This window comes from Castanea sativa, chromosome 3 (genome assembly GCF_040712315.1).
Source record: "Castanea sativa cultivar Marrone di Chiusa Pesio chromosome 3, ASM4071231v1".
Lineage (NCBI taxonomy): Eukaryota > Viridiplantae > Streptophyta > Magnoliopsida > Fagales > Fagaceae > Castanea > Castanea sativa.
The window spans coordinates 10,111,607-10,138,201 of record NC_134015.1 but is presented as its reverse complement, the minus strand read 5'-3'; the positions used below and the strand labels follow the sequence as shown (position 1 = coordinate 10,138,201).

General features: G+C 34.8%; 3 protein-coding genes across 3 annotated transcripts; all 3 read right to left on the bottom strand.

The window, feature by feature from the left end:
- Nucleotides 1-3,430: 3,430 nt before the first annotated feature.
- On the bottom strand, nucleotides 3,431-7,664 carry LOC142628480 (uncharacterized). The gene is made up of 9 exons (XM_075802569.1): nucleotides 7,520-7,664; nucleotides 7,296-7,445; nucleotides 6,665-6,930; nucleotides 6,328-6,549; nucleotides 6,114-6,206; nucleotides 4,594-4,695; nucleotides 4,046-4,498; nucleotides 3,845-3,923; nucleotides 3,431-3,552 (listed from the first exon to the last, which is right to left on the bottom strand). The coding sequence occupies exons 1-9, from the start codon at nucleotides 7,662-7,664 to the stop codon at nucleotides 3,431-3,433; spliced, it is 1,632 nt and encodes a 543-aa protein (XP_075658684.1).
- Nucleotides 7,665-8,056: 392 nt separating this feature from the next.
- On the bottom strand, nucleotides 8,057-10,446 carry LOC142628479 (uncharacterized). Its single transcript, XM_075802568.1, has 4 exons — nucleotides 10,266-10,446; nucleotides 9,431-10,022; nucleotides 9,160-9,337; nucleotides 8,057-8,800 (listed from the first exon to the last, which is right to left on the bottom strand). Exons 1-4 carry the CDS (start codon nucleotides 10,444-10,446, stop codon nucleotides 8,057-8,059), a joined length of 1,695 nt encoding a protein of 564 aa, XP_075658683.1.
- A 62-nt stretch (nucleotides 10,447-10,508) lies between these two features.
- LOC142628478 (uncharacterized) lies at nucleotides 10,509-11,717 on the bottom strand. The gene has a single exon (XM_075802567.1). It carries the CDS (start codon nucleotides 11,715-11,717, stop codon nucleotides 10,509-10,511), a length of 1,209 nt encoding a protein of 402 aa, XP_075658682.1.
- Nucleotides 11,718-26,595: the final 14,878 nt, after the last annotated feature.

Sequence of the window (26,595 nt, the reverse complement as noted above, 5' to 3'; positions counted from 1 at the left end):
TAACTTCAATAAATGCCGTTCTTGCCTTTCTAGTACAATAATCCCAAAACCTCTTGAATAATTTTTTATGCATCTTCTCTATGAACAACAACCTTCATCTCCTTGAGAAGGGGTTGGCGTGTCAGTGTATTCCCTTATCTCATCTTCACGACACTAACTGCCTTGGTGTTGGCATGTGAGTGTATTCTCTTAGGGATAATTACAGTAAACTCACCTGTGGTATAGCCCGTTTTCACTTTGTTTATCCGTGGTTTAATCATTTACACTTTGTCCACCTGAGGTTAGTCCCCTTATTCTTCCGTAACCCACCTCTCCATTTGTCATTAGAAAAACACATATTTAGGCAAAAACAAATATAACAAGAATAAAAAAGGCCACTATAACAGGGAGGCAAAAACAAATATAACAAGCTCATTGGATCTAGAAGGTAAACATAAAAAAAATAAAAAAAATAAACATTTTTTTTTTTAATTCTTGCTCTCTCATTTTTTTAGTCCTTCCTCCCTCTCTCTTGTCTCACTTCTCTGTTATGTGGGTTTGATTGTGCTCCAATTCGTGCGTCTATGAGATTGGGGGTTTGTGCTCTAGTTGTGATATAGGTTTTTTTTGGTTGTGCTCCGGTGGGTTTTTGTTGGTTGTGGTGGTCAGATTTGTGGGTTTGGCAGTGGGTCGTGGGTGCCACTGTTGGTTTGGCCATGGGTCGTGAGTCATGGTTGTGGTGCTGGGTTTTGTTTTTGCTTGGGTTGTTGAGTAGCAATGGTGGTTCAGTGTCTAGCTACAACAGTGGTTGGTTGTGCTTGTGTCATGGGTTGCCGTTTGATTTGTGGTGCTAGGTTGGTTGTGCTGTGGGTTGCGGTCTAATCTGTGGGTTCAGTGGTTAGCTGTTTCATGGTTTGAGGCTCAGAGAAGATGAGAGGGAGAAGAGGAGTCATCGTGTTCCGTGGGTTGAGGTTGTGGGTTTATGCAAGCATGTGGTGGTTAATTGTGGATGCTGTGGGTTTTTGCTGAGTCTTCTCTCTTGTGGTGGATTTGCTTCTTCTCTCTCTGAAATTTTTTGATGGTTTGAAAGTGAAATTGATTTTATTTGGTAGTTTTTAAAACCGATCGGGTTTTTTTTTTATAACCCTAAAGATAGAAAAAATCCATAACATAATAGATTAAAACCCAAACATAAAACATGAAGATTTCGACAAATAGGCACCAACCCATGAAAGAAAATCCCAAATCCCGATCTGGGTATTGTAGAAAACTAGCCAGTTAGATCGATCAGATAGGGTTGAGGTGCTGAGTAAGATGGGGTTTGAGCTGAGGAGCTAGATGCCATTGACTTTTCTTTGTTGTTTGTTTCTCTCTTGTTGTAGTTGATGTGTGTGCCTTCACTTTGTTCTCATAGAAGTTCTTAAACAATCAAAAAATTTAACTTTTTGATTTTTGTTATGTTTGTTTTTTCCTAAAAATATGTTTTTCTAACGGCAAAGGGAGAGGTGGGTAACAAATCCCTGACGGAAGGTACCTCAAGTGGGCAAAGTGTAAATTATTGAACCACGGGTAGGCAAAGTGAAAACGGGCCTAACCACAGGTGAGTTTACTGTAATTATCTCATCCCTCTTCTCCTGTGTGTGTGTGTGTGTTTCTAAAAAAAAAAAGATACTCAGTGTTATTGAGTCATTCCACATCGGTAATGTATGATATTAAGAAAGGGTTTATCACTTGCTTCGCGACACTAACTGCCTTGGTATTGGCGTGTGAGTGTACTCCCTTATTTCATCCCCCTTCCCCTATATATATGTGTGTATATGTGTGTGTGTGTTTCTCAACAAAAAAAAAACCTTTAGACACTATGTTTGTCACATAGAATTAGCTAACATCTAAAACCTTATGCTAGCAAGGAAATTATATAATGAAAATAGGTTCCAACCATTTGCTCATCATATATTTTTTTATTTGAAATATGTGTATATATTTATTTGATTATTCAAATAGAAATTTAATGATCATACACTAGTTTGTGATTGTGTGTTTGAAAGTGTTGTGCACAAACTATTTGGAAAAAGATTTATAGGAAAGACCGTGTAATTGAAGGCAGACTTAACAAAGAAAAAGAAAATCGATAATATAAGTTTTATTTGGTTCAAATGTAAAGACTCGAGTAATAATTAACAACTTAATAGACCTAAAAGTTTAAGTCATCAAATACTCACTACAAAAAAAAGGTTCTATAGCCGCGTTTTTAAAACGTGGCTATAGCTCGAAAAAACGTGGCTATAGGACCATTTGGTCTATAGCCGCGTTTTTTTAGGCTACGTTATTAACCATGGCCTAAGATGCGTAACTATAGGCTTGATGGGCCTATGGCCATGTTTTTGTAGCCGTGGCTATAGGCAGGACCAATGGCCACGCTTTTAGAAACGTGGCTACAAGACATACTGTAGCCACGGTTTCAGAACCGCGGCCATAGCCACGTTCTATAGCCACGTTTACAACGTGGCTATAGGGCAATTGGTAACTTGCCCTGAAGCAAGATTAGCCGCGTTTAAAACGCGGCCATAGACTTCTTAAAAACACGGCCATAGAACGTGGCTATGGTCGCGGTTCTGAAACCGTGGCTACAGTATGTCCTGTAGCCACGTTTCTAAAAACGTGGCTCCAGCCCATTACTATGGCCGCGTTTTGAAAACGCGACTATAAGCCCTATAGCGTTTTTTGAATTTTTCTATAGCCGCGTTTTTAAAACGCGGCTATAGACTTTTTTTTTTTTTTTTAAATCTGTACATGTTCAGATGCAGCAACAAACGCTGCTATAAATTATAGAAACGCTACTATAAAAAACCTGTCACATACACAATTCCAACTTCTTATTCCTATAAAATTCCAACACATGCAACAAAATAACAATCTCAAATCTGTCACAATCTCAATCAAGCTTTAAAGACAATGGAAAATTATCAACCTTCAAGGAATATGCAGTTGAATACAGCAAAAAAGTTGCAATAAGCATCAACATATGATTTTTCAACCATCCTCAACTACAAACATTACATAGACTACTATTGTAAGGGTTCCTTCCATCTCCAAGCTCTTGTCTACATGTGAATACCCTTGTTGCCTTCCAGGTAGAATACAGTTCATGTTTCAATGGCGCTACAAAAATATAATGGCAGCAGTTAGACAAGATTTGCAACTTTTTACCCACTTTTTCCTAGTAAATAGTAAAAATTCATAACTTCTCAGTTGTCATACACTCAAAAGCAATAATAATTTCATATCATTCCCTATGCATGTCTCTTCCTAGACAATGTGACAAATATAAACTTCACTCATCACTCTTAAACTAACCCACTCAAAAAGCAATACAAATTCCTTTGAATACCAAAGGTCAAATTCTTTCTAAACAACAACAAAAACAAATCTTTTAAAAGTGACGACATACCTACAACTTGCGAAGGTACTGAGGCTGACCATGTCCTGTCTTAATGGTCCTAGTGCACTCCAAAAGCCTGTCAGCAAAGGTAGGAATTGCCATTATCAACACGAGCGATAATGGAAACTTTCCTATACAACAAAATTACAGAAATTGAACCAGCAAAAAGTACTAAAATAACAATAAAGAAAACAAATCAAACCACAAATTATGAAATGGTATTGTTCATATTTCAAACTTACAATGAGAATGCATGGCTTCACTATTTAATCCTCTTGGTCTTCTATGTTGTTAAAGCATCAATGTAGTTGTCTACATATACAAAAGATACAACTACAAGGCCGTGTGTGCACAAAAAATATTGGCCATCTTTGAATGGCATGATTGACATGTGTATAATATCAAAATAATAATAATGTCTACCATACTCCTTCATGAACAACCAAAATATTGTCACTCTGTAGATAATACAATATACAATCACAAAATATCCACGAAGAGTCTTCAATTCGATGCAGTGTTACCCTTAATACATTAAACACATCATGTTATTTCTAACGTAACAATTCATTGCAATAAACCACTATTTTCTTTAAATTAAATTAAAAACAACATTTTTAGTACCTGGGATTCCAGCTGTGAATCAGTTATAAGTGGGCGTAAATCACGTACCATCTCGCCCATTACTTTCATCACCTCTGCCATTTTTTCGTTATGCCTTGCTTCTGATTGGGCAATTGCTGAGGTGAGTTCCGCCCTATGCTGCTCATGTAACTCCGCGATTTGCTCCTGATGCCTCTGCTCTACCTGGGCAAGTTGGTCCCTCAAAGTTTGGTGCGAAGTTTCCAATTTAGTCATTCTATGGGCTGTTTCGATGGACGACGATGGAAGTGTGTAGCATGAACGGTTGGACCCATTTCTTCCTGATGGAGTTGGTCCAAAACCCACCCCACGAACACGTCTAGAGCGTTCTGCCCCCATCACTTGGGCAAAAGCATCATCCTTTGACCATAGGATTCCTTCGCGTCGTGATCCTTGTAGTGAGCTCCCACGTGCCAAAATTTCAGTCATTTGTTTCTGTTATCACACAAGAACCAAATAACATAGGCCATTGTTAGCTAAACAATTCACGCACAAAATACAAAAGAAATAAGTTACGATATACGACTTACGATCTTCTCCCCCACATCAGGAGTAACAGGATGCCCTTCTTTGGTGCTGTATACTTTCACAAAAAGCACGGCACGCTCCATTGCCTGCCCAGTTTCTTTTGCCTACATATTCAACATTCTTATTACAATAGTGAAAATTTATGTTGGTGATATGAAGCGGCAATCGACAGCCAAACTTAGCAAACGGAATTTCACTCATAACATGCAGTATAATGTATACTAAAATACTAATCATTACATTATTACGTTCAAGAAGACAAGTTTTGTTATCTTTATGCGAATGCTTAGTATGAAACGGTTTTGGTCCCTATCTTTATGCATAGAAGCCAGCTTTGGTGTTGAATGTCATTGCATAGAAAAAATTGACCAACATGTAAATATACATCTATGACAACTGTTTATAGAGAAGCAAAGTGGACAGGTTAAAGAAAAAGAGTAAATATTACGCACAAGTTTATATTCATTGAAATTAACTATACACTCACGTTGTATGGTTTGTCATTGACTCAATATTAAGTAAAATGCATTCTGCACTCAGAATTACACCGTTGTAGTATAAAATCTAAGTTTTTAAATAAACTTAAATGATAATGTACACAACTCCTTCCATATGCATATTCCTTAATGGTTCATCCACTTTAATACATTCTTCCAACTCAACTATGACAATCATTTTTTCAAACAAAATTTTCTTTTAATATGGTTCACTTATTCTTACTTTGTTTGTACGAAAATGGTTCACAAACATATTTTGAAAACACCAAAGTTGTGTCCTTGTGTCAATACTCCTATCTTGTGCAAAGTGTAACAAATAGGTGTACTTTGATAGTACATTCATGCATTTTTTTTTTCCCTTCCATGCACAAGTTAAATCAGCTTAAGTTTAGATGCAACTATGAGTTTGGTAATTAATCGTGTGATAGCCATGTTTATCAATCAAAACCACCAACCAGGCATCCTACAATTGTACCTTAAATATAGTCACACATTATCACGCTGCATTAATCGCTCCTATGTGTTGTATGCATGCACCAATGTCACATATGCATGCCAATTGTATTGCAGTTGTCCACTTTCAACCTATTTAGTTTTCCACAGAGAATGTAATAAAGGAAAGCACATTCAAAGAACAACCAATCACTATATACCAAACCAATATAGCAAGTTCACAATGTGTCAAACATAGTTCTTAATGAAATCACTAATTAAGAATAGGAAACACCACAAGAAATGTGTATTCACGGTCATGAACATGCAAAGAAGCCAAGTCTTGCTTACCCCAACACTGTGCTCTCATTTGCATCAACATGAAACCTCACATGGTCCTCTAACCGAACGTTTTATTACGGAATTTTACTAATGAGGCAAGCAAGGCTAACAATTCCATATTAATTCACACAAAATGCTCAAGATTCTTCTGTAAATTAGTTTCAACAAACTCGGCTTATTCTTTACCTTTCAATCTACATACATGTACAATATTAAAACCCTGGGTAGTTGTTATATAATGTATTTCTTACCATATCGTCTGCAGTTTGGGCAAAACTTATAGGCCCTGATCTTGCGATCTCCTTCTGTTTACCACGACTTCTTTTGTTCGTACTACTTAATGTCTACGAACAAAATAAAAACAAAAATAAATCAGTGTGTCCATAAACTGTACTCGGTAAATTCAAATACCACATCCTATGTATATTACCAGTAACAGATAAAATAGCAAGAAAATTTTCATACCCGCGTGTCTTCATGAAACCAATAGTCAACTAGCTGAATAAACTCCTGCTCGTCAGCCCAATCTGGTCTGCTTTGAATGACATCTGCTCTCAACGCATCATCTTTGTAGCATTTCCTTTTCAACTTGCCCCGTCGATTCCTCCTCAATTCCCCCAGCTGGTGCATTGCCCAAGTCATTTGATCAGCTGGTTGGATAATTTCTGGGTCAATGATCCACCGTTTCTGCAATGCAAAAATTGAGTTAGCATAGTACAATAGTCCACCCTACTGAAAAATCCGAGACTTACCACACACACAATTATACATAACAGCTTAAAGTAGCTTAATTTGATACTACCTCAATTTCCGTCCAACTATCTACTTTGTGGCTAGTCGGGACACGCGTCCAAGCAGTTGGCACAAGTGGGCAGTAGACGTGGCTGAGGCAAAAAGTGTCCAACCACCTTTTGAATGTTTTTCCGCTCTCCCCAATTGGTTGGCCGCGTGCATTTAACTCACATTCAATTTTCATGTTAGGTGGAAGACTCCATATTCGCGTAAGTAGCGTATTCCCACGCTTTTTACGCAAATTATTGGATGCTGGGGTTTCTTGAACTACATCATCTACACATTCAAAAACCACCATTACAAATGAAATTTCTAAGTGAACAATTACAGAAGTTACTGTATCTAGCTCAAGTGCTCAAGTAACATGAATATGCTCTTCGTAAATGTGAACATTTTCATACTATATTATTAGTTAATCTTTTTTTCCCATTCGTTTTGTTAATTTACTTATTACTGAATACAATAAGTGAATTAACAAAGTTCATATTTTCAAAAATTCAAAAGAAGCAATTGACAGCCTATTGTTGTTATCTGAAGAACATAATAAAAACCGTGTAAACGAACCATGGTAATAATTAAGATTAATATTAAAGGAAATTTGTACGCTACAAATTCAAATTGTCCCTAGACATGTAAACTACCTGGGGGTTGCGTCTCATCATCATCACTTGCATCCCCTCTTGCTTGATCAGCCACAAAGGCGGCGTCCAGCTCCTCCTGCACGCTCTGTCGTGAACGTCCATTTCCTTCGCCAACTTCAACCACCGTTAATCCACGACCCCTTCTCATTGCTTCAGCCAACAACAGAATAATGATGCGTCGAGTAATAAATATCAAACGTTACATTTTTAGACGTGTCCACTACCTGGGGGTTGTGTCCCATCAGCACTTGCATCGGCTCTTGCCTGCTCAGTAGTACAGCCGGCCTCTAGCTCCTCCTCCCTCCTCTGTCTCAAAGGCGATGATCCTTCGCCAACATGAACAAACTTCAATGGCCGTTTCCTTCCCATTCCTGCGTTCAACAACTTTAGAACACAAAGAAAATGTTAGTTATAGACAATAATTAATTGCTTACAATGCAAGTGAAAAACACAAAGTAAAATAACTCATTTTAATATCTAACAACATATACAAGTCACATATTGAAGTTTAAAAGCTTATCTTTGCCAAACACTTTAACAACAACAAACGGAAGCCTTAACACCACAGGAACATATATCAAAGTTCATAACAAATGAATTAGATGCATAATAAGTAAAAATTTAAGGAATTAACAACATTAATGTTTTATTAACAAAGAAATCAAATACTACACAGAGGCATTCCAACAAATTCATGATAGCATCCATTTTCATTAATAGCTGTAACATCCAAACACATAATACACCACTAAACTATTACACTACTCATCATCGGTGTACTCGTCCTCGTTGGCATCTTCATTGTTGGACTCATCGTCAATAAACTCACAATCATCTAAGTTGGCCACTTCATGAAGATCTCTTTGAGCAATGATAGAGGCATCAATTGTCATTCCCTCTACATCATCCCGAGCCCAACCAAGGTTGTCACTCACAACCTCATTACTACTTACATTGTACGGAACATTCTCAGAAAAACTATATGTGTCATCCTCATCACGTTGGGGACCAACACCGGCATCAAAGACATCCCTAGCTTTAGTTTTGACAACAACATACCAATCCTTCTGTCTTTTTTCTTCCACATAAAAAACTTGTGTAGCTTGAGATGCCAAGACATACGGTTCATCTATCATTTCATCCCCACCATGTATGAAGTGTGTAAAATTCACCATAGAAAACCCAAATTCATCAGTCTTATATCCTCTCCTATTTTGGTCATCAACCCATTTACACTTGAATAACACATGTTTGATATTCTCAGAATAATTCAACTCGATTATATCACTTGAAACACCATAGTATGTAATGCCACCATCAGTAGTGACACTAACTACACTATTTTGCGTTTTTCTGTTTACCTCATCTTTTACACTCCTAAATTTTAAGCCATTTATGACATAATGCTTCAGCTGCTTTACATAATTATATGGCCATTTGGACAGTGCAGCAAGGGTATCACTAACTCCCTCCCTTTCCCTATCAGCAATAGTCAATGACATCACCTAACATATAAAAACAAAATTAATCATATCAGTACAAGTAACCATAGTGTTACTACTTTAAGAAGTTGAAACTGTCATACGTACGTGACACCTAAACCAACTACAAAATTTCTCCATGTAGTGCTTATATATAATGGCCTCGGATATACAATGGCGGCCTTTTCGGAGTTCGTCCTCCATCAATCTTTTGTGCATCCTATGCAAGCAATTGTATTAGGGTTAATAGACCTAACGTACAATGGATTGACGTGCACTCATATTGGAATATGTAGTACTTACTCACGAAAGTGGTTGATGTTTTCAGAATTGAATAAAACATAGCGATGGGCTTGGGTCCACTCTCTATTGCTTAGTGTCACAATTGAAACAACCCCTGTTGACTCCTCAATCGTCCTGGTCGGTCGATTGAATATAGTTTCAACTCCTTCCATATACCGTGAACAAAATGTTAAGCACTCCTCTACGATGTATCCTTCAGCAATAGACCGTTCTGAAGCAGCTCTATTTCGTACGTAAGACTTAAGGCGTTCGAGGTACCTATAAAGGAATATGAAGATTAATGATTGGTCATGGTTATTTGAATGCGCACATGAAACTCATAGTTGATCAATAATATTACATACGTCTTACCTCTCAATGGGATACATCCACCGGTAGTGCACTGGACCACCAATCTTGGCTTCAGCAGCTAAGTGCATGACCAAATGTACCATCACTATAAAGAAGGATGGAGGAAATATCTTTTCCAATTCACACAACGTCACTGCAATGTCTGCCTCAACAGTCGCAATATCTAAAACACTAAGGGTTTTGGAACAAATTTCTCTAAAGAAGCAAGCTAACTTTATCAAAGGCCTAGTAACATGAGATGGCAAAGACCCGCGTAATGCTATGGGAAAAAGTTGCTGCATCAAGATGTGATTATCATGACTCTTCAACCCAGAAATCTTGCGTTCTTTCATATTCACACGACGTGAGATATTGGAAGTGTACCCATCAGGCACTGTTACATCCTTCAAAACTTGCAAGAAACCATCTCTCTCCGATGAACTCATATGAAAACAAGCGGGTGGTATAATATACTTATCATCACTTCTTTGTTGTAGGTGAAGTCGAGTCCTTATCCCCATGTCCGCCAAGTCAAGGCGTGCCTTGTAATTATCCTTTGTTTGATCCTTCAAGTTCAACAGTGTGCCAAGTATATTGTCCATCACATTCTTCTCTATATGCATCACATCAAGATTGTGTCGCAACTTGTGATCCTCCCAATAAGGCAAGGTGAACAATATACTTCTCTTCTTTCAACCACTTTGATCTGCCTCCCCTCTCTTTCTTTTATTGTAAGCAAGTTGACATTTCCTTCCCAGACAACGTCCAACTAAATGTTCAATGTCCGAAATAATCTGTGACGCGACTGGTGGTACAGGACCCAATCGTGTATCATTAGATCCATCAAATAACATACCTTCTTCCCAGAAATTGTGGTCAACATCCAACCATCGCCTATGTCCCATGTAACAGAATTTATGGCCATTTTTCAAATACCGAGAGTCGGTCTCCATAGCATAAGAAGGACACGCCAACCCACCTTTGGTACTCCAACCCGACAGATCTGCATATGCAGGAAAATCATTTATAGTCCACATCAATGCTGCACGCAATTGGAATATTTCTTTTGAAGATGCATCGTATGCCGTACTCCAACATCCTATAACTCCCTTAGTTCTTCTACTAATGGTTGCAAGTACACATCTATAGCAAGCCCTGGTGAGGTAGGACCAGGAATAACCGCTGATAGAATCAAAGATGACCGTTTCATGCACAGCCAAGGTGGGAGATTGTAGGGGACCAACATGACAGGCCATGTACTGTGACTAGTACTCATAATTCCAAAGGGGTTGAACCCATCTGCAGCTAATCCAAGTCTGACATTACGAGGGTCAGACGAGAACTCTAAATACTTAGTATCAAACATTTTCCATGCCTCAGAGTCAGCAGGATGCCGCATAACCCCATCATCAGTACGACCATGAACATGCCATTTCATAGAACTAGCCAAATCGGGTGAAAGAAATAGCCGTTGCAATCTTGGCTTTAAAGGGAACCACCGTAGGATCTTTGCAGCTTTCTTCTTTCCCTTAGTGGATGAAGCATTTTTACTAGCAACAGATGCCTCATTTGTTTTCCACCTTGAAGCGGTACAACAAGGACACGCATCGAGGTTAACATTGTCCTTCCAAAATAGCATGCAGTCATTGTGACAAGCATGAATCTTCTCATAACCCAAACCCAAGTCTCGGATTATCTTCTTAGCCTCGTAATGGTCTTTTGGCAACTTCGCTTCTGAAGGAAGTAAATCCTTCAAAACTTGAAGCAACATTGTAAATGACTTGTTCGTCCGACCACACAGAGTCTTCAACTGGAACAACACAACAATGGCCGAGAAAATGCTAAATTTTGTACAACCTTCATATAAAGGTTTGTCTACATCATCTATCATCTTGTAAAACTTATTGGCCTCATCATTCATCCCTTCATCCGCATGTTGCACAGTAGGACCTTCTTCCATTGGTTCGGGTGCCATTTCATGCGGGGGGCACAAATCGTGCAACATCCCATGAAAATCACCATATTCATTTAGGGTTTCTTGCACATGAGAGCTCCCACATACGGTACCCGTCGTGGTAGCCGCCGATTCCCCATGAAATTTCCAAACTTTGTAATTGTTAAGCATCCCCGAAGCCCAACAATGATCACGTGCCACATTTGGCAGTACTGAAATCAAATTCACACATTTCACACAAGGGCACAAGATCTTCCCATTGCACGCAGATAAAGAGGCAAATTCCACGAATTTTGCTACACCTTCAAAATATTCCCTTGAACCCCTCTTCTTGTCCATCCAACTTTTATCCATTGCAGCACAATAGTTACGAAATTTTACCTACACCAAGATTTGTTACTACGGAGGTAATAATTATTATATATAATATCATTTGTGATTTGTTAGGAATAGACATACCCAAGTATGCTTAAAATTTCTTAGAGTACATAACACTTATCGTAGATGCGTATCAGTGTGATAAGTTGTAAAAGTAGTTAAGCAGTAGTGTTTTTCAAAAATATATTAACAAACACCCAATTAACGTAATTGTAATATTTATTACATCCATAATAATTTTTAACTATGTCACACCATGATGCTTACATACTTGGGTCATTGGTCAAAAGTAAGTAAATAAAATTTTGAATGCACGAGTGTAATGTTGGTTTCATACGAAATATGTGCTTCAAAATAACCTATATGAACGTAATCCATCAACAATGCCTAAATAAATGACTCATGTTGTTTCCTTTCAGTTGTACACAGTGTCATCATAGAAGTAAATAATGCAATCACACTCAATTCATGAGAAAAAGTTGCAGGTGTTGAAAAGCAAAGTAGTTCATACCAGTTGACTGTTCTCGTCTACTATCTTGAAAAAAGCTCTTCCCTAACCTGCAATCCACAAAATTTCCATCACACATATTACTGTCAACAAGGGTTCATCCAATTCAAGCAAGTTTAACATTAAAGGCTTTTTTGCATTTACAAATACGAATGTGGTAGGTGTAATGTGCGTGTATGTGCGGGTGTGTGTATATTAATATGTATATATATATATAGGACAATAATGTCTCTAACAAACCAATGGCCTTATGTCATTTTGCATCTTTTGGTGGGCCTTATGTCTCTACTACATTTAAGCATCCTTAGAACTACATCAACTTTCGGGGGTCCACAATAACTCCGGCGTATATTTATGTCTCTATTATACTACCATTGAACATATAAAAAGTGAAAGCCAAGCATATGGCACACTCAAGTGGTTCAATAATATTACATGAAATATGATTAACATTCTCCTCCCATTTTCTATAAGTACCAATGCATAATTTAAAAGGCTACTTCAAATTCCATACTATAGATGAGTTTTCTCCAATAAGAGAGTAATAATCAATTTCTTGTTTTAATAATAGGGTTCATGACTTGGTGCCCATCCTTATCTATTCAGTAGCCTTTGAGTTGCTAATTAGTAAGTATTATAAACAAAATTCCATACTCACATAATAACATGAGTTTTGGCTGCATTTAACAAAAAAACAGTAATGTACAAGAGTGAATGCATAAATGGTGTTTCACAAATATGAGTTTTTATCATCATATATGTGAGTATGTTGTTATTACTCCATAAGTATTAAACGAGATGACAACAGCATTTTGGTGAAGGCATGCTTTGTACAGTCATTATCCACATAAAACCAAAGTCTTGTTCATTGGTTGAGTAGATGTAATGCTTTGGTGAGTGTAAAGGGCTAAAACCTTAGTATTCTAAGTTCTATAGAACACTCCCTGAATGGCAACTCAATTACTATGAAACATATAGTAAAATCCTCCCTTTTCCTTTTAGTTTTATACTATTGGAATGTTACAAGTGCAATCTGTCATTGCGAAACTACAACTCACTTGATCAAGGATAGCCATGTTGCAAATTTGTCTCTTCAACCTTACTATCAGAGTAATGAGAATGCTTAGTGTTCACAAGAGAGCAGGAGAAATTGAACAGCCTGCATTAAAAAGAAACGAATAGAAAAGTTAAATTCTAATTGCCTGTAGATATGCTTCTCTACCAGGCTGTTACATGTGACTATTCATGAGGTGACAATGAAGGAGAGATATGCTTGTCTACTAGCCTAAAGAAATTGACTTAAGAATCTCCATAACGATGCACTTGGGATCCATAAAGGAGAGAAGGACCTCCACACCTGAGTTTACGTTAAGCAAGCTAGTTTAGATCTATTTTCTAGATAAGAGAGTTCCTGATGTGCACAACCCATTATACTAGTACACTCACCATAAAGCAAGCCCTCATTATACAATTTTAATATTGCATTAGTCTCACTTATGACTTCCATAAAATACATTTAATACAATTTTAAATTCGTGGTGAGGACCATAAAATACAATTCTCAATTATGACTTCGAATACAATACACAGTTTCTTTACGAACCAATAATAGAGAGGATAATTTATAAATATTGTAGATGATTCACACAATGTGATAAGGCCGTGTACGAATTTTATTCTTTTTAACAAAATACTACTTCACTTCTGAATATGAATTACTTGGAGGAAGCTTAATGTTACTTAAAATCAAAATATAACAAGGTAGACCAATCCATAATAATAGTAGTTATCATCCACATCCTTACTATTGAAGAAGGTGATAGCTAGCTTAAGCCACTGTGCCAGCAATGACGAAAACAAGAAGAAGCTAAAAGAGAAAGACCCACAAAGACTGCTATTGTGAAGAGTGAGTTTACATTCAGTAGGCCATTGAAGGCTGTCACGTGTACACGTGCTGTTGCGGTTGTGATAGAATTTGATGTCACTCTGCTGTAGTCTTTTGGAGATTTGCAAAAAGAAAACATGTGTATGAGCTATAGTCTTTGATTTTTTGTGATTAGAGCAGCAAAAAAAATATTATGGGTTTTATCTGAATCAAAGTTAGAGAAAGAAAGAGAGAGAGAGAGAGAAAATACTCTATAACATATATTCCAAAGGCAATGAATCTATAACCTAAAACTATTTGCACATATTGTGCTTGAGTGATGTTAGCCTTATGACCTACCCTTAACAGATTCTTAAATTTCATCAGCATGTATAATGTATAATGCAAACCAGGATCTAGCGTTTTTGATATTTTATTTAGCTATTTTTTGTTGGAAGTAGCTTAGAAATCTATGCACTATTCTTTTCAGCTTAATAGATATTGCAGTATGCAGTATGCAGTTCTACTATAGCCACATTTTATATGTATGGGACTAATAAGACAATGCGACATGATTCAATTCCATTGGACCATACATATGCAAAGTGTCACGTGGCAACATGCCAAAGAAGACGAGGTAATTAACGAATGTTTTCCTATGTATATCTATACCTCACTTATTATTAATAGTTTATTATCTTCCCCTAAAACCCAAAAAATAAATGTTGAATAAATATGACAGCTTAGCCTCATTGAAATTGTTCCTCCCAAAATACAAATTGCATGTGAGAGTGTCACCCGAGAAGGGAATTACGCATGGTAAAGCAGTACAATGATATTGACAATGGTTCTATGGTTTTGGTCTACATTTTTGGCTTCCCCATGTGAAGGCCTAGCAATCCAAGAACAAGTTTATCAGATGGGGTCTACTCCTCAGTCAAACAACATGGAGATGGACCATAGGTCCCCATTGTATACACATTTTACTCCACGCATATATAGAGAGCCTGTTATATTGATCATTAATTATTGCAGGTCAATCATTTGTCTTGCCCATGATTTTTGAATGGAAAGTAAAAAAATATAGGCTGACAAAGAATTGAACTGCAGCTCAGTCAATCAATCAATACTCCCTAGTTCTTACTGGATTTGATTTTAGTTTTTGAAAATAGAAACTATAGAATTTGAGCCTATGTGATCGCTATACAATAATTGTAATGGGTTTAACATATACTTACATACAAAAAGATTTAACAGATACGTGATCATATTATCTAAGTGATCAGTGAGGTAGTTATCTTGGTTCTCACATTGAATATTAGAGAGTGACTTAGCACAAAAAATAAGAAAATTAAAACGAATGTAAAATTAGAGTACAATTAAAAGTTACTTTGGATTCAATTTGAATTTTGATTGTATATGGACTTTATTATATTATAAATGATCTTACCATCAAGGCAAAGCAAATGAGTTGATTTAAATATTTATAGTACTGTATCAGAAAAAAAAAAAAAAAACAATTTCTAGTACACGCCAAAAATTACAATTCCAAAATCAAGGTGGTGGAATCCAACTTGCTAATGGGAGAATAAAGTCACAAGAAATACAACAATATACAATCTAAATCCTAAGCTCATCCAAATGATACATAGTCTATTAAAAAAAAAATGAAAAAAAAGATTCCCTGGAGAATAAAGTCACAAGACCTACAAACTACAAAGTAAAATAAACAATACAAAACTGCATAGAAAAAAATATGTAGTCAAAAATACTGTGGCCGAAGCCTTGGCCATTAGATGGAGATCTGTGGATTCAAAGTGTTCAATCCCTTATCATTGCACAGAGAGAATTTCTGACTCTCTCTCTCTCTCTCTCTCTAAATATATATATATATATATATATATATATTAGAGCTTGAAAAATACTTTTAACGTGGCAAGTGCATGGCTATGCAATGTGTACTGTTTTCCTGGTTTGCTCTGCCAACTCCTATAGTGGTGTCCACACCACGCTTCATAAATGAAGCTGCAGAATTTACGCATTAGGTTATAATGATTAAGTTTAATCTCCAATTGTGGTTTGACATGCATTAACTTGATCTCTTTTTTTTTTCTTTTTTCTTTTTTTAATTATATAAAATTAAACAAGAAGTATAGAGAGTAAAACATGGAGTAATTTTTTAGGAATCAAATAGGTAGGATATTGTTAGCTTTCTTCAAAGTTAATGACAAATACTTGCATGCATGGATAAATAAAATTTTGAGTTGTAATTGAAGGAAATTTTTTTTTTAACTTTAACATATATTTGAAGAAAATTTTCCCTACAAAAAAGAAGAGATTATTTGGAATTTGTTCTCATTAGATTATTGTTGTTATTTTTCCATTTGCTTGATAGTTGATATATCATATTAAAATAAGTATTCTTGGAATCTTTACATATAATTATAAGCTTATAATATAGATATAATATGTGCTGAGATGATAGACTAAGGTTACGTTTGACAATAGTTTTTGTTTTCTATTTTCAAATTTTTTTTTGTTTTTGGAATATAAAGAAAAAAAAATTTTCTTGAATTTTGAAATTAAAAACATGTTTGATTAATTGAAATTAAAAAAAAATTTGGAAAAAAAATACTAAAATAGGTTGTTACTAAGATTTTCACTCTAATACTAACTCATTATATGAGATAGATATATTAAATTAAAAACGTATTTTTATTGACTTTTAAAAATTAGAAATGCAGGAAAATATTTTGTATGTTTTCAGTTTCCTTTACAAATTGAGTTTTGACAACAATTTTTATTTTCCATTCATTTTGGATTGTCAAATAAGTTTTTCAGTCTTAAAAATAGAAATTTGTTTTTGTAAATAGAAAAGAAGGAGAAAAAACAGTTTTCAAACATAGTGTAGCTGTTTTAACTCTATTTTTTTTTTTCGTCTTTTTTTTCTTCTCTTTCTCATTCTTATCTCTTAACCCTAAATTTTTCAAATTTTACAACTCAAATATTCTTATTACAAAGTCAATGAGGCTCTAATTATGTGAGCATTTTACTAAGTTTGACAAAAAAAATTATGTAGTGGGAGTGGGAGCCAGAAATCCATGACAAGGAAGTCAATAACTTAAAAAAAGAAAAATAAAATAAAAATAAAGCCAAGAACTTGTTGGTCAAATATTTGGGGACGTTTATGTAAAGATATTGGAAATTATGAACTATTCATGAGCAGATTGTAAAATAAGGAAATCAAAACTATTTTCTTATAAAGCCTACTGTACATATAATTCTTTAATATTTTGTCCACCTATATGAAATTTTCATCAACCCATACTTTGTAACCAAGAAATGCAATAAATTAAGTGGTTGGGAATTTTAAAAAAAAAGGGTTACCCTTTGACCAGAATAGATTTGGTGGTCATGATTCATTCCTTTGCCCTTGGGCATAAGGACACTTCCACTCACTATGGTAGGTAGCCCAAATGACAAACATGTGCGGAAAAAAAAAAAAAACATATTCATTATCCATAGGGTTTTTTGTCAAATAATAATAATTATTTGGCTGAATATTTTGAAGCCCAGGTCCCCCTGAGTTTTGAAAGTTATCAATATTTTGAGGTGCTATACACTCGTTTACCATGATATGTGTAGCTAGTTTATATAGCCTTTAATCATTTCTCAACTTCTAATTGAATTTTTATTTTTAGTTTTTGAGGTGCAAAACAGTTAACAAGGCTACCCTTTAAACTAGTGTTAAGGTCATTTGGTATTGTATTATGCACATGAAATTGAATTTTCCTCACACCATCAATGAGGAATAGACTACTATTGTGTGTCCCAAACATTAGAAATAAATAGTTGTTGCACTTGTGATGTGTGGCAATGATTTGTGTGGCTCTTCACAAGTAGTAAGGTGACAAGATTCACTTAAATGGTGTCATGAATGAGCGATGTCTATACTGGACAATAGAGAAAGGTGAATAATTGAAGGTGAAAAGGGGTCACACATCTTAAATATACATCAAAATATGGACCTTAGGAAAAGTTTACTATCTATTTATGGTGGATAATGGAGTGTAGACCACTTTTACAATCCTTCTTTGTTTTGTTTAGATGATTAAGCACTAAAGAGCAAAGATACTTGATATTAATTAATTCCAATGGCAAGTAATCTTGTAGATGATAGTAGAAATTATGCATTGCAGATGCTAGTTACTAGTTATGAAGGCCTATCTAATTGGCAATGTGTTTCTGCAGTTGTAACATAAAAAAGTCATTAAGTAAAACCATCAACCTCCCCACTGTTGTATTGGATACTGATAAAGACCTATACAATTCAAAAGGCAGTAATTCCATAAATACAGATGCTCACTTTACATGATAAGGCGAACAATAAGTAGTATTTCAAAGTCAATCATAATTCACTACGTTGCAGTAATAAGAAAACAAACTTGATACCAGTAGCAAGGTTTAAAAATTAGATTTTGAAATGAGTGGGTTAGATTTTTTAGTGACATTTTACAATATTAATGTTTTCAACAGTTGATGAAATCATAGGCATGGAGACATTAACCACAACAGTCCACATTTTGCCTTAATTTCAGAACCAAAAAGAGCAAAATCCCACACCCAAACCCCAGAGCAGCGCTGGATCCAGTCAAAGAAACAGCAGCACAAACCCCAATGCATTAGTCAAAAAGCATCAAATGAGAAATACTTATTTTGATTTTTATCAAACTATCCCCAAAATTCAACAATTTGGCAAACTTATCCCCATGATTTGACACCCTTTTACTCAAACGTAAACACCCAGATAAAACCAAACAAAAATGACAAGGACACTTCAAACACCCACTAACAACTTCCAAAATCATATACAAACACCAAAACCTCCAATCTTTTAACTAAGTTCTTGTAGCTAAGTAATCTTGAAGAGAAAATTCACCTTCTTGCCCTTTTTTCCTTCAAAATCAGCAGCTAACTCGGCTTGGCTCAGACGATGGCAGGATCTGGTTCGATCTATAACACGAAGACATCAATTTTTTTTTAATCAAACTAGTATTCAAAAAACAATCTTTGGAAAACTGAAAAAGAATGATAAAGAAATAAAGTAAACAACTTACATAGTAGGAACGAAAAAAGAAACAAAAACAAAAGCAAAAGCAGAAGAACATTGAAGGTGAAGCAAACCCAAATAAGATTAAGTTTAAAAAAGGAGCAGAAGAATGTTTTTTTATAGTAAAAGAGGAGGTAATGACTTGATGGAGAAGCAGTGCAAGATAAGTATAGATATTATTCTTTTCCTTTTTCTCAATTCCATTGGGCCACAGACACACACAGAGAGAGAGAGAGAGAGAGAGAATACTGACCAAAATAGTCATTAGAACATTCAATACAAGTGTAGCATTGCTTTCATTGCAAAAGAGCATACAATAATTTAGAAATAGTAAAATCTAGGTACAGTTTTTTAGGAGCAAAAATTAGGTCTTTAAATTAAATTCAACAGTAAGGTAGTAGAAACTAATAAACTAAATAGTTTAGTTTAGTTTTCTTAAAATAGATAACAATGTTTGTTTTTTGTATTGATCAGTAGAACCATGTGGTGGTAGAATTCAATTGGGAATCTAAGATCTTAATAATACTTGTAGTTAAGTTTTGCACATTTGAAAAATTTTCAATCTATTGCTAGGGCTAACACAAAAGTATACAATATAATTTTCAGAGCATAAGATTTCTCAGCAAGACCTTAAACTATTCTTTGTTTCCCATTCCAGTACAGTTTTGCCAAAACAAAAAGCATAAGACGCTTTTTTTTAGTAAAGAAAAAAAGACATTTTGATTACAATTACAGCAGAACAAATTTACTGAACTTATGGCAAAGTACATCGGTCAAAAATTGATATAGTGGACAAATGTTCTGAATCTTCTGATTATGCAAAAAACACTTAATCTTCCACCCTGATTCTAATTTTAAGGTGTATTGAAAACAATAAACTAGTACAGAAATCAAAGACAACAATTAGGATTTCATTATCCTACCATAAACCCAAAAAAGCAAGAAATTAAAATGCTTAATAAAATTATAAGCAAATAAAATGTTTGTTTGCAAGGTTAAAAACCCAATGACATTAGTAAATAACAGTAAAAACAGTCTAATTTAATTAAGGAAATTAAGCAACAGCTTACCTATATTAAACACAATGAAATATTTTTATTCATTGAAGATAACTCTTTAAGTAAATAAAAAAACCCAATTATATAAACCCATCACTACATTTTTCTCATCAACCAAACAGAGATTATCTTGACCTAAACAATTTCGAATTACCAACAATAGGCAGAGACAAGAAAAGACAAGTCTGGGCTTCAAATCCAGGCATGCTGTGATGCATACAGCAACTTCCCAACCCCCTCCCCTAAATCCTAATCCCTTCAATTTGTAAGCTACTCTCAATTGCTACTGCCACCATGCAAATGCAAGAGTACCTACATATGTATGGATGTTCAATTTGATCGTTGCTGGCCTTGTGCATCACTACAGTTTCTTCATTTTTGTGTCTCTCTAGTTCATAATTGAGACTAATTATTATAATGTCATGTCATTGATTTAAAACTTTAATTGGCTTAATAATGTACCATATATAATGTGTGTGTGTGTGTGTGAGTGTTATACATGTTAAACTAGTTCACCCCCAACAAATAAAAACAGAAATTAGAATATCCAAGAAATAGACATGTGGAGGGTCAATGAAATACCATTTGCATTTGGTGAAGTCAAAGAGGCCTGGGACCATCTCTCCGGAATTGTGGATTGAGTAACTGGACGACCTGCGCCCACAAAAACATACAGTTAAAACTTTTTAAACATGAGTGCAACATCATTTACCATTGCTTATGATAATGCAGATTCTTCTAGGTGCAAATCTCATACCTCTAAAGGAGCTTGTAAATCTGCATCCATGAAACAGCAAAGAATTGTTTAAGAACAAACTATTATGGGATCAAGCAACTGAGCAAAGCAATTATTCAGCTTATTGAATTATCCAATTCAGGGAGAATAGTAAATGTCTCTTCCATCATGGGACAATTAAAGGTAAAAATTGGAAAACTCATCTTATTAAACCATTTATAAGCAGCTGCATTTGGTCAAGATCATTTTTGGTAAATACAGAGCTCACGTTTATTAAACTCATCTTATCTATGTGTGGCATGAATGTTTTGTGGCTGTGACAATTGGACGTAAAAGTCAGATTAAACTCAAAATTTCTCTTGTATTACCTACGGCATTCAGTGGACTATTGTGTGCATCATCATATTCATCCCCTTGAACTGAATGATACAAATTTTAGTTCTCTGCATGAGAGTAATGCTATGTTTTCCCATTAACACCTGGAGCTATCAATCTCCTGCCACTAGTTTCAACCAAATGACCATGGTGTGGATGCCTATTATACTAGTTACAAATACTAAATGACCTAAGGACTTAAGGGCCATATCATATGAACAAACCCAGTTTACTACCTTCCAATCAAATTTCCATATCAATATTAGCCTTAAATGCAATTATCATTAGCAAGTCTGAAATTTAATGGAACAGAATTTTTTTTTTCTAATACACACACACACACACATATATATATAACTGGGTTGTGGGTTCAAATGGCAGTTCCATAACTTGCCAATAAATAAAAAAAAACTGTAAAATAGTTAAATTATTTAACGAATTGAACCTCAAAGACAACTTTGACTACATAATAACCAAAAGAATCCATGTGTCTCCGATGCCCATAACCAATACTTGTAGTATCTTCGCTTGGTCCTCAGAGCTAAATATGAAAATCAGATACTTGCAACCAAACCCAAGCCATTGGGTCTAAGCATATATCAGTTTGAATATAAGAAAAAAAAAAGAAAAAAAAAAAGAAAAAAGAAAAAAGAAGCAATCTTAAGTAATGAAGATACTATTTTTAGGCAATTTAATTTTTCTGTTGGCATCTATAATAACAACATTATATATCTACCATATAAGCTTACATCTCATATCTATGTACCAAAAGAAATATCAGAGCACCCAAACCTTATTTCAAACCATATCTTCCTTATTTCAGAACAGAACTTTACTTAAGAATTTGGTATCGCAAGCAATTCATAAATACTATTGTTATCCAAAAAAAAATCTTATTGTTAAAAATGGGCATCTATTGTTTAAACAAGGAAATTTTTTTTTTTTTCAAAATATGCAAAAAAAATTCATCACCTAATCAAGAATAAATTGAATCCTTAAGACAGGCAATGGGTAAGTAAAAATTTCTAAAAGCACACAAAGAGAAAAAAAAAGAAATACACAGATAAAGAATTTAGCCACTAATGGCATGAGTTATAATCAAAGAGGGAAATAAATTGAAGCCTTGATTAGAAGTTTGTTAGGATTAGTGCCCTTAAATCCTATTGTATGATGCTATGTATGATATTATGTATGACATTATGTATGACATGATGTATGACTTAATATTGTGTTTGATAAAGTTATTTTATTATTATCTAAAATAGTGGTTACGTGAATATGGGACATTATCATATAGTCCATGAGATGCATTGTATGTGATTTATGTGAAAAGTCACAGAAGATGTAAATCACAAGTTCTTTGTAAACTCAGAATTAATAGTTCGTAGTCGGTGATGAAATTGGGCATTTCATCTGCGAAGACTATAACGTGTCAACTAAGATGATTTGTCTTGATCATGGAAGTGGAAGCTTCTAGTTGATATGTTGATATGTTTTAAGAGTTAAAACATATTGAACAGGACCGCTGTGAGATTTATTATTCTTCTAACGACTGTCAAATGAATAATAAATCTCACGACTTCTATTTGCATGAACTCTTAATCCTGAGAGAATAATGGACCTAATCATGAAGTGTAGGTTGCTTTGATATATCAGGAGTGAGATCTGAAATAACGGTCAAAACCTCAGTATGTTGGGCAGCCACATTTAGTGTTGATAGAACATATATTCTCAAGATGGAATTCATAGTCTCTTGATGGAGATATAAAATATTCCCTTGAGATAAGTTTAATGGTTTCAGTTATTCAGAGAGTTAGGCCTAACCACTTTAGTAAGAAATTACTAAAGTATATATTTATGAAATTGGATTTCATAAATATATAATGAATAACTTTAAAGAATTAAACCGGGTACTCAAGGATAAGATGTAGTAATTTACAAAGTGGCAGTCTACGTTTATGACTTTGTATTACTACGAATATTTTATGAAGGGGTTACGTGTATAATAAAGTCTTGGGATATAATTTATTAATAAGGCCTAGAGTGCAATTATATTTATATAGTGGTATTAAATATAATTAATGGTAACTTTGGACTTGTCAAGAGTTGACGGAAAAGCCCAAGGCCCATTGGAGCTAGTGTTTTATTGGTCCCTTTTGGTCCCACTCCAAGCCACACACTAAAGCCCAATTGGAAAGGCCCAATAGGCCAGCCCAATTAGATAATCAGTTAGTTATAAAGGGAGAAACATACAGAATTTTTATAAGGAGAGTTTAGAAAAAAAAAGGAAACGGTGTGTGAGAGAGTGTGAGACACACTTTCATTCTCCCTTTGAAAAACTGATTGAGAGACCACACATCTTGGGCGTAAAGTGGAATTGGAGTGAAGATTAAAAGTGTTCCCAAGTGCTTCTGATCTTTGTTTTGAATTTCTCCACACCAAGGTACACTATCTTGTTCTTAAATTCTGAAATTTACATAATGCACGTTATCAATCATGAATGAAATAGATCCTAGTTCATCGCTTCCGCTGTGGGTTTTGCATGAGATGCAAAACCAGAATTTTTCCTTCAATTGGTATCAGAGCCAGGTTTTCATATCATGATTGTATAATATGTGATTAAATTTTAGAATTTAAGAAAAACCGTTGTCTTTGTGTTTTTAATTTTCTGCATCATATGAATATAATGAAGAGAATTGCATCACTTGTATATACATATCCGTTTCTTCACAAGGATATATTGTTTTTGTGTGAAGCCATGTCTAATAGAAAAGTGCTTGGATATGAATACAATTGAGTGTTGATGCATTGATTGTTATTTCATAGATGATGTACGGATTGCATGCCTTATGGTAGTTATTAATTGATGAAGTAACCGCTTGAAAAAGGAAAACTGCTTCAGTTGTTGGACCCGACTTTGAATTCAATTTGCATTGTTTGAATTTGTTGCACGGGTTGACTTCACACATGGCTTGGTCATTTTGAATACCTTAGAAAAGGTGATGGCCGAATATTATATATTAATCATATAAGGGATCCATTCCTTGATGGCCACGGTTCATGCATGAACTTTTACATATAAAGTTGTTCTTTGCATGAGACAAAACTTAACTTCATGGATTGTCTTAAAATACAATTCCTTGATGGCCCACCATGATAAATAATAAGACAATTCCATGGCCATTGTCTTGTTGGACGTTGTCTTGATGTCCAATAAATATGTATATATATAATATAATGTAATTAAATAAATATTATATATATATATATTAATTGGTATATTATATATAATATAATATAATATAAATTTTTATATATAATAAAGGTTTTTATTACGTTATATATATTTACATATATTAATGCTAGTTTAATGAAATTTATTCCTAATGAGATTAGGATTATATTTTTTTTCACGTGTCTAGCATTATTATCATTCTTGATCTTAAAAACCTTTATTTTAAAATATCTAGTGGGAGAGAGATTCAAGGGTTGGATCTCACGGCCTCCATTGTTGGTTCATAGTAGTGTGAAATATATACTTTGTCTTTGCCTCGAGCTTAGCATTCCATGCGAAGAGTATTTATTTCATGGTCCTACAAGATTGAATTTCTTGGTTTATAGTGGTTTGATAAACACCTTGTCTTAGCTTCGAGCTTTGCATTCCATGCGGAGGGTGTTTTATCATGGTACTACAAAATAAGCCTGTTAAAGGGATGAGATGTGGTTACACATGATTCTAGACAATGGTATACACTAGACTAAGTATTTTAGTATCCTCTATGCTGAGTTTTTACTATTATTACTTAGAGGCTAAATGTAAAACGGCATATTATTAGTGTTTGATAAGAGTTGTCATGATAGCACTAATAATGAGAATAGTTCTCAATCAATCATAGTATTTTATGTTCACTCTATGCTGAGGGATATTGAATATGAGATTGGGTTGTCGTTGCATATATTATTTTATGGTTTTATTAAGGTTCCATATTATATGCTTATATGCTAAATTGATAATGTCTAGTTTACTTATTATATTCATGTTTATTATTTTCAGATTTTATCATGGCATCATTTAGCCCACTTGTTTCTATTCTTAACCAAAACAAACTGACTGGATCCAACTATATTAACTGGAAAAGAAATTTGGACATTGTTCTTACTGCTGAAGAGCACAAGTATGTGCTTACTCAACCATGTCCTAAATTTCCTTCATTAAATGCTCCTCTTGAGGAAAAACAACGATATGATCATTGGCAGAAATCTAATGAGATGGCCAAGTGCTACATCCTAGCATCTATCTCAAATGTTCTACAGCATCAAATGCAGGATGTAGAACTTGCTTCGGACATAATGCATAGTCTGAAGGAAATGTTTGGTGAGCAAGGCCGTTCTGCAAGGCAAGAAACCATGAGGCAAATTTATAATACCAAAATAGCTGCAGGAAGTTCAGTGAGAGAGCATTGTCTTAGGATGATTGCTAATCTGAACACATTAGAAGTTTTAGGTGCCGACATTGATGGAGAATCCCAAGTGGATATGATACTCCAGTCACTATCAGAATCATTCAAGGAATTCAGACTCAATTATAACATGAACAAAAAGATTTATTCTTTGTCTGAATTAATGAATGAGTTAGTGGCGGCGAAAGGCATCCTTGGTACTTCTAGTGTTGAAGCCAATGTGGGTGAAGCTTCTACTTCTCAACCTAAGTCGAAAGGCAAGGGTAAGAAGAAGAAGAAGAAGGACTTCACTAAAAAAGATGGTAAACAAATTGGCTTAGGGGTTGCCAACAAAGGAAAGAAAACCAAAGGAAAGTGTTTCCATTGTGGTGAGAAAGGACATTGGAAGAGGAATTGTCCAACATTTAAGGCTGCCAAGAATAAAGGTATGAAAAGTTCATTTCTTCTTGAAATATGTTTGGTACAGAATCCAACAGATTCCTGGTGTGTGGATTCAGGTTGTACTAATCATATCTGCAATTCTTTGCAGGGGTTCCAGGAGACCAGAAAGTTGAATGAGGGAGAACTATTTCTTACTTTGGCTGATGGGAGCAAGATTCCGGTTGAAGCTGTTGGAGTGTTTAATTTGTGTTTTAAGTCTAGAGTTTTAATATTGGAAGACTGTTTGTATGTACCTAATGTTCGTAGGAATTTAATTTCTGCAACTTACTTAGGTAAACATGGATATTGTATTATCCTGAAAG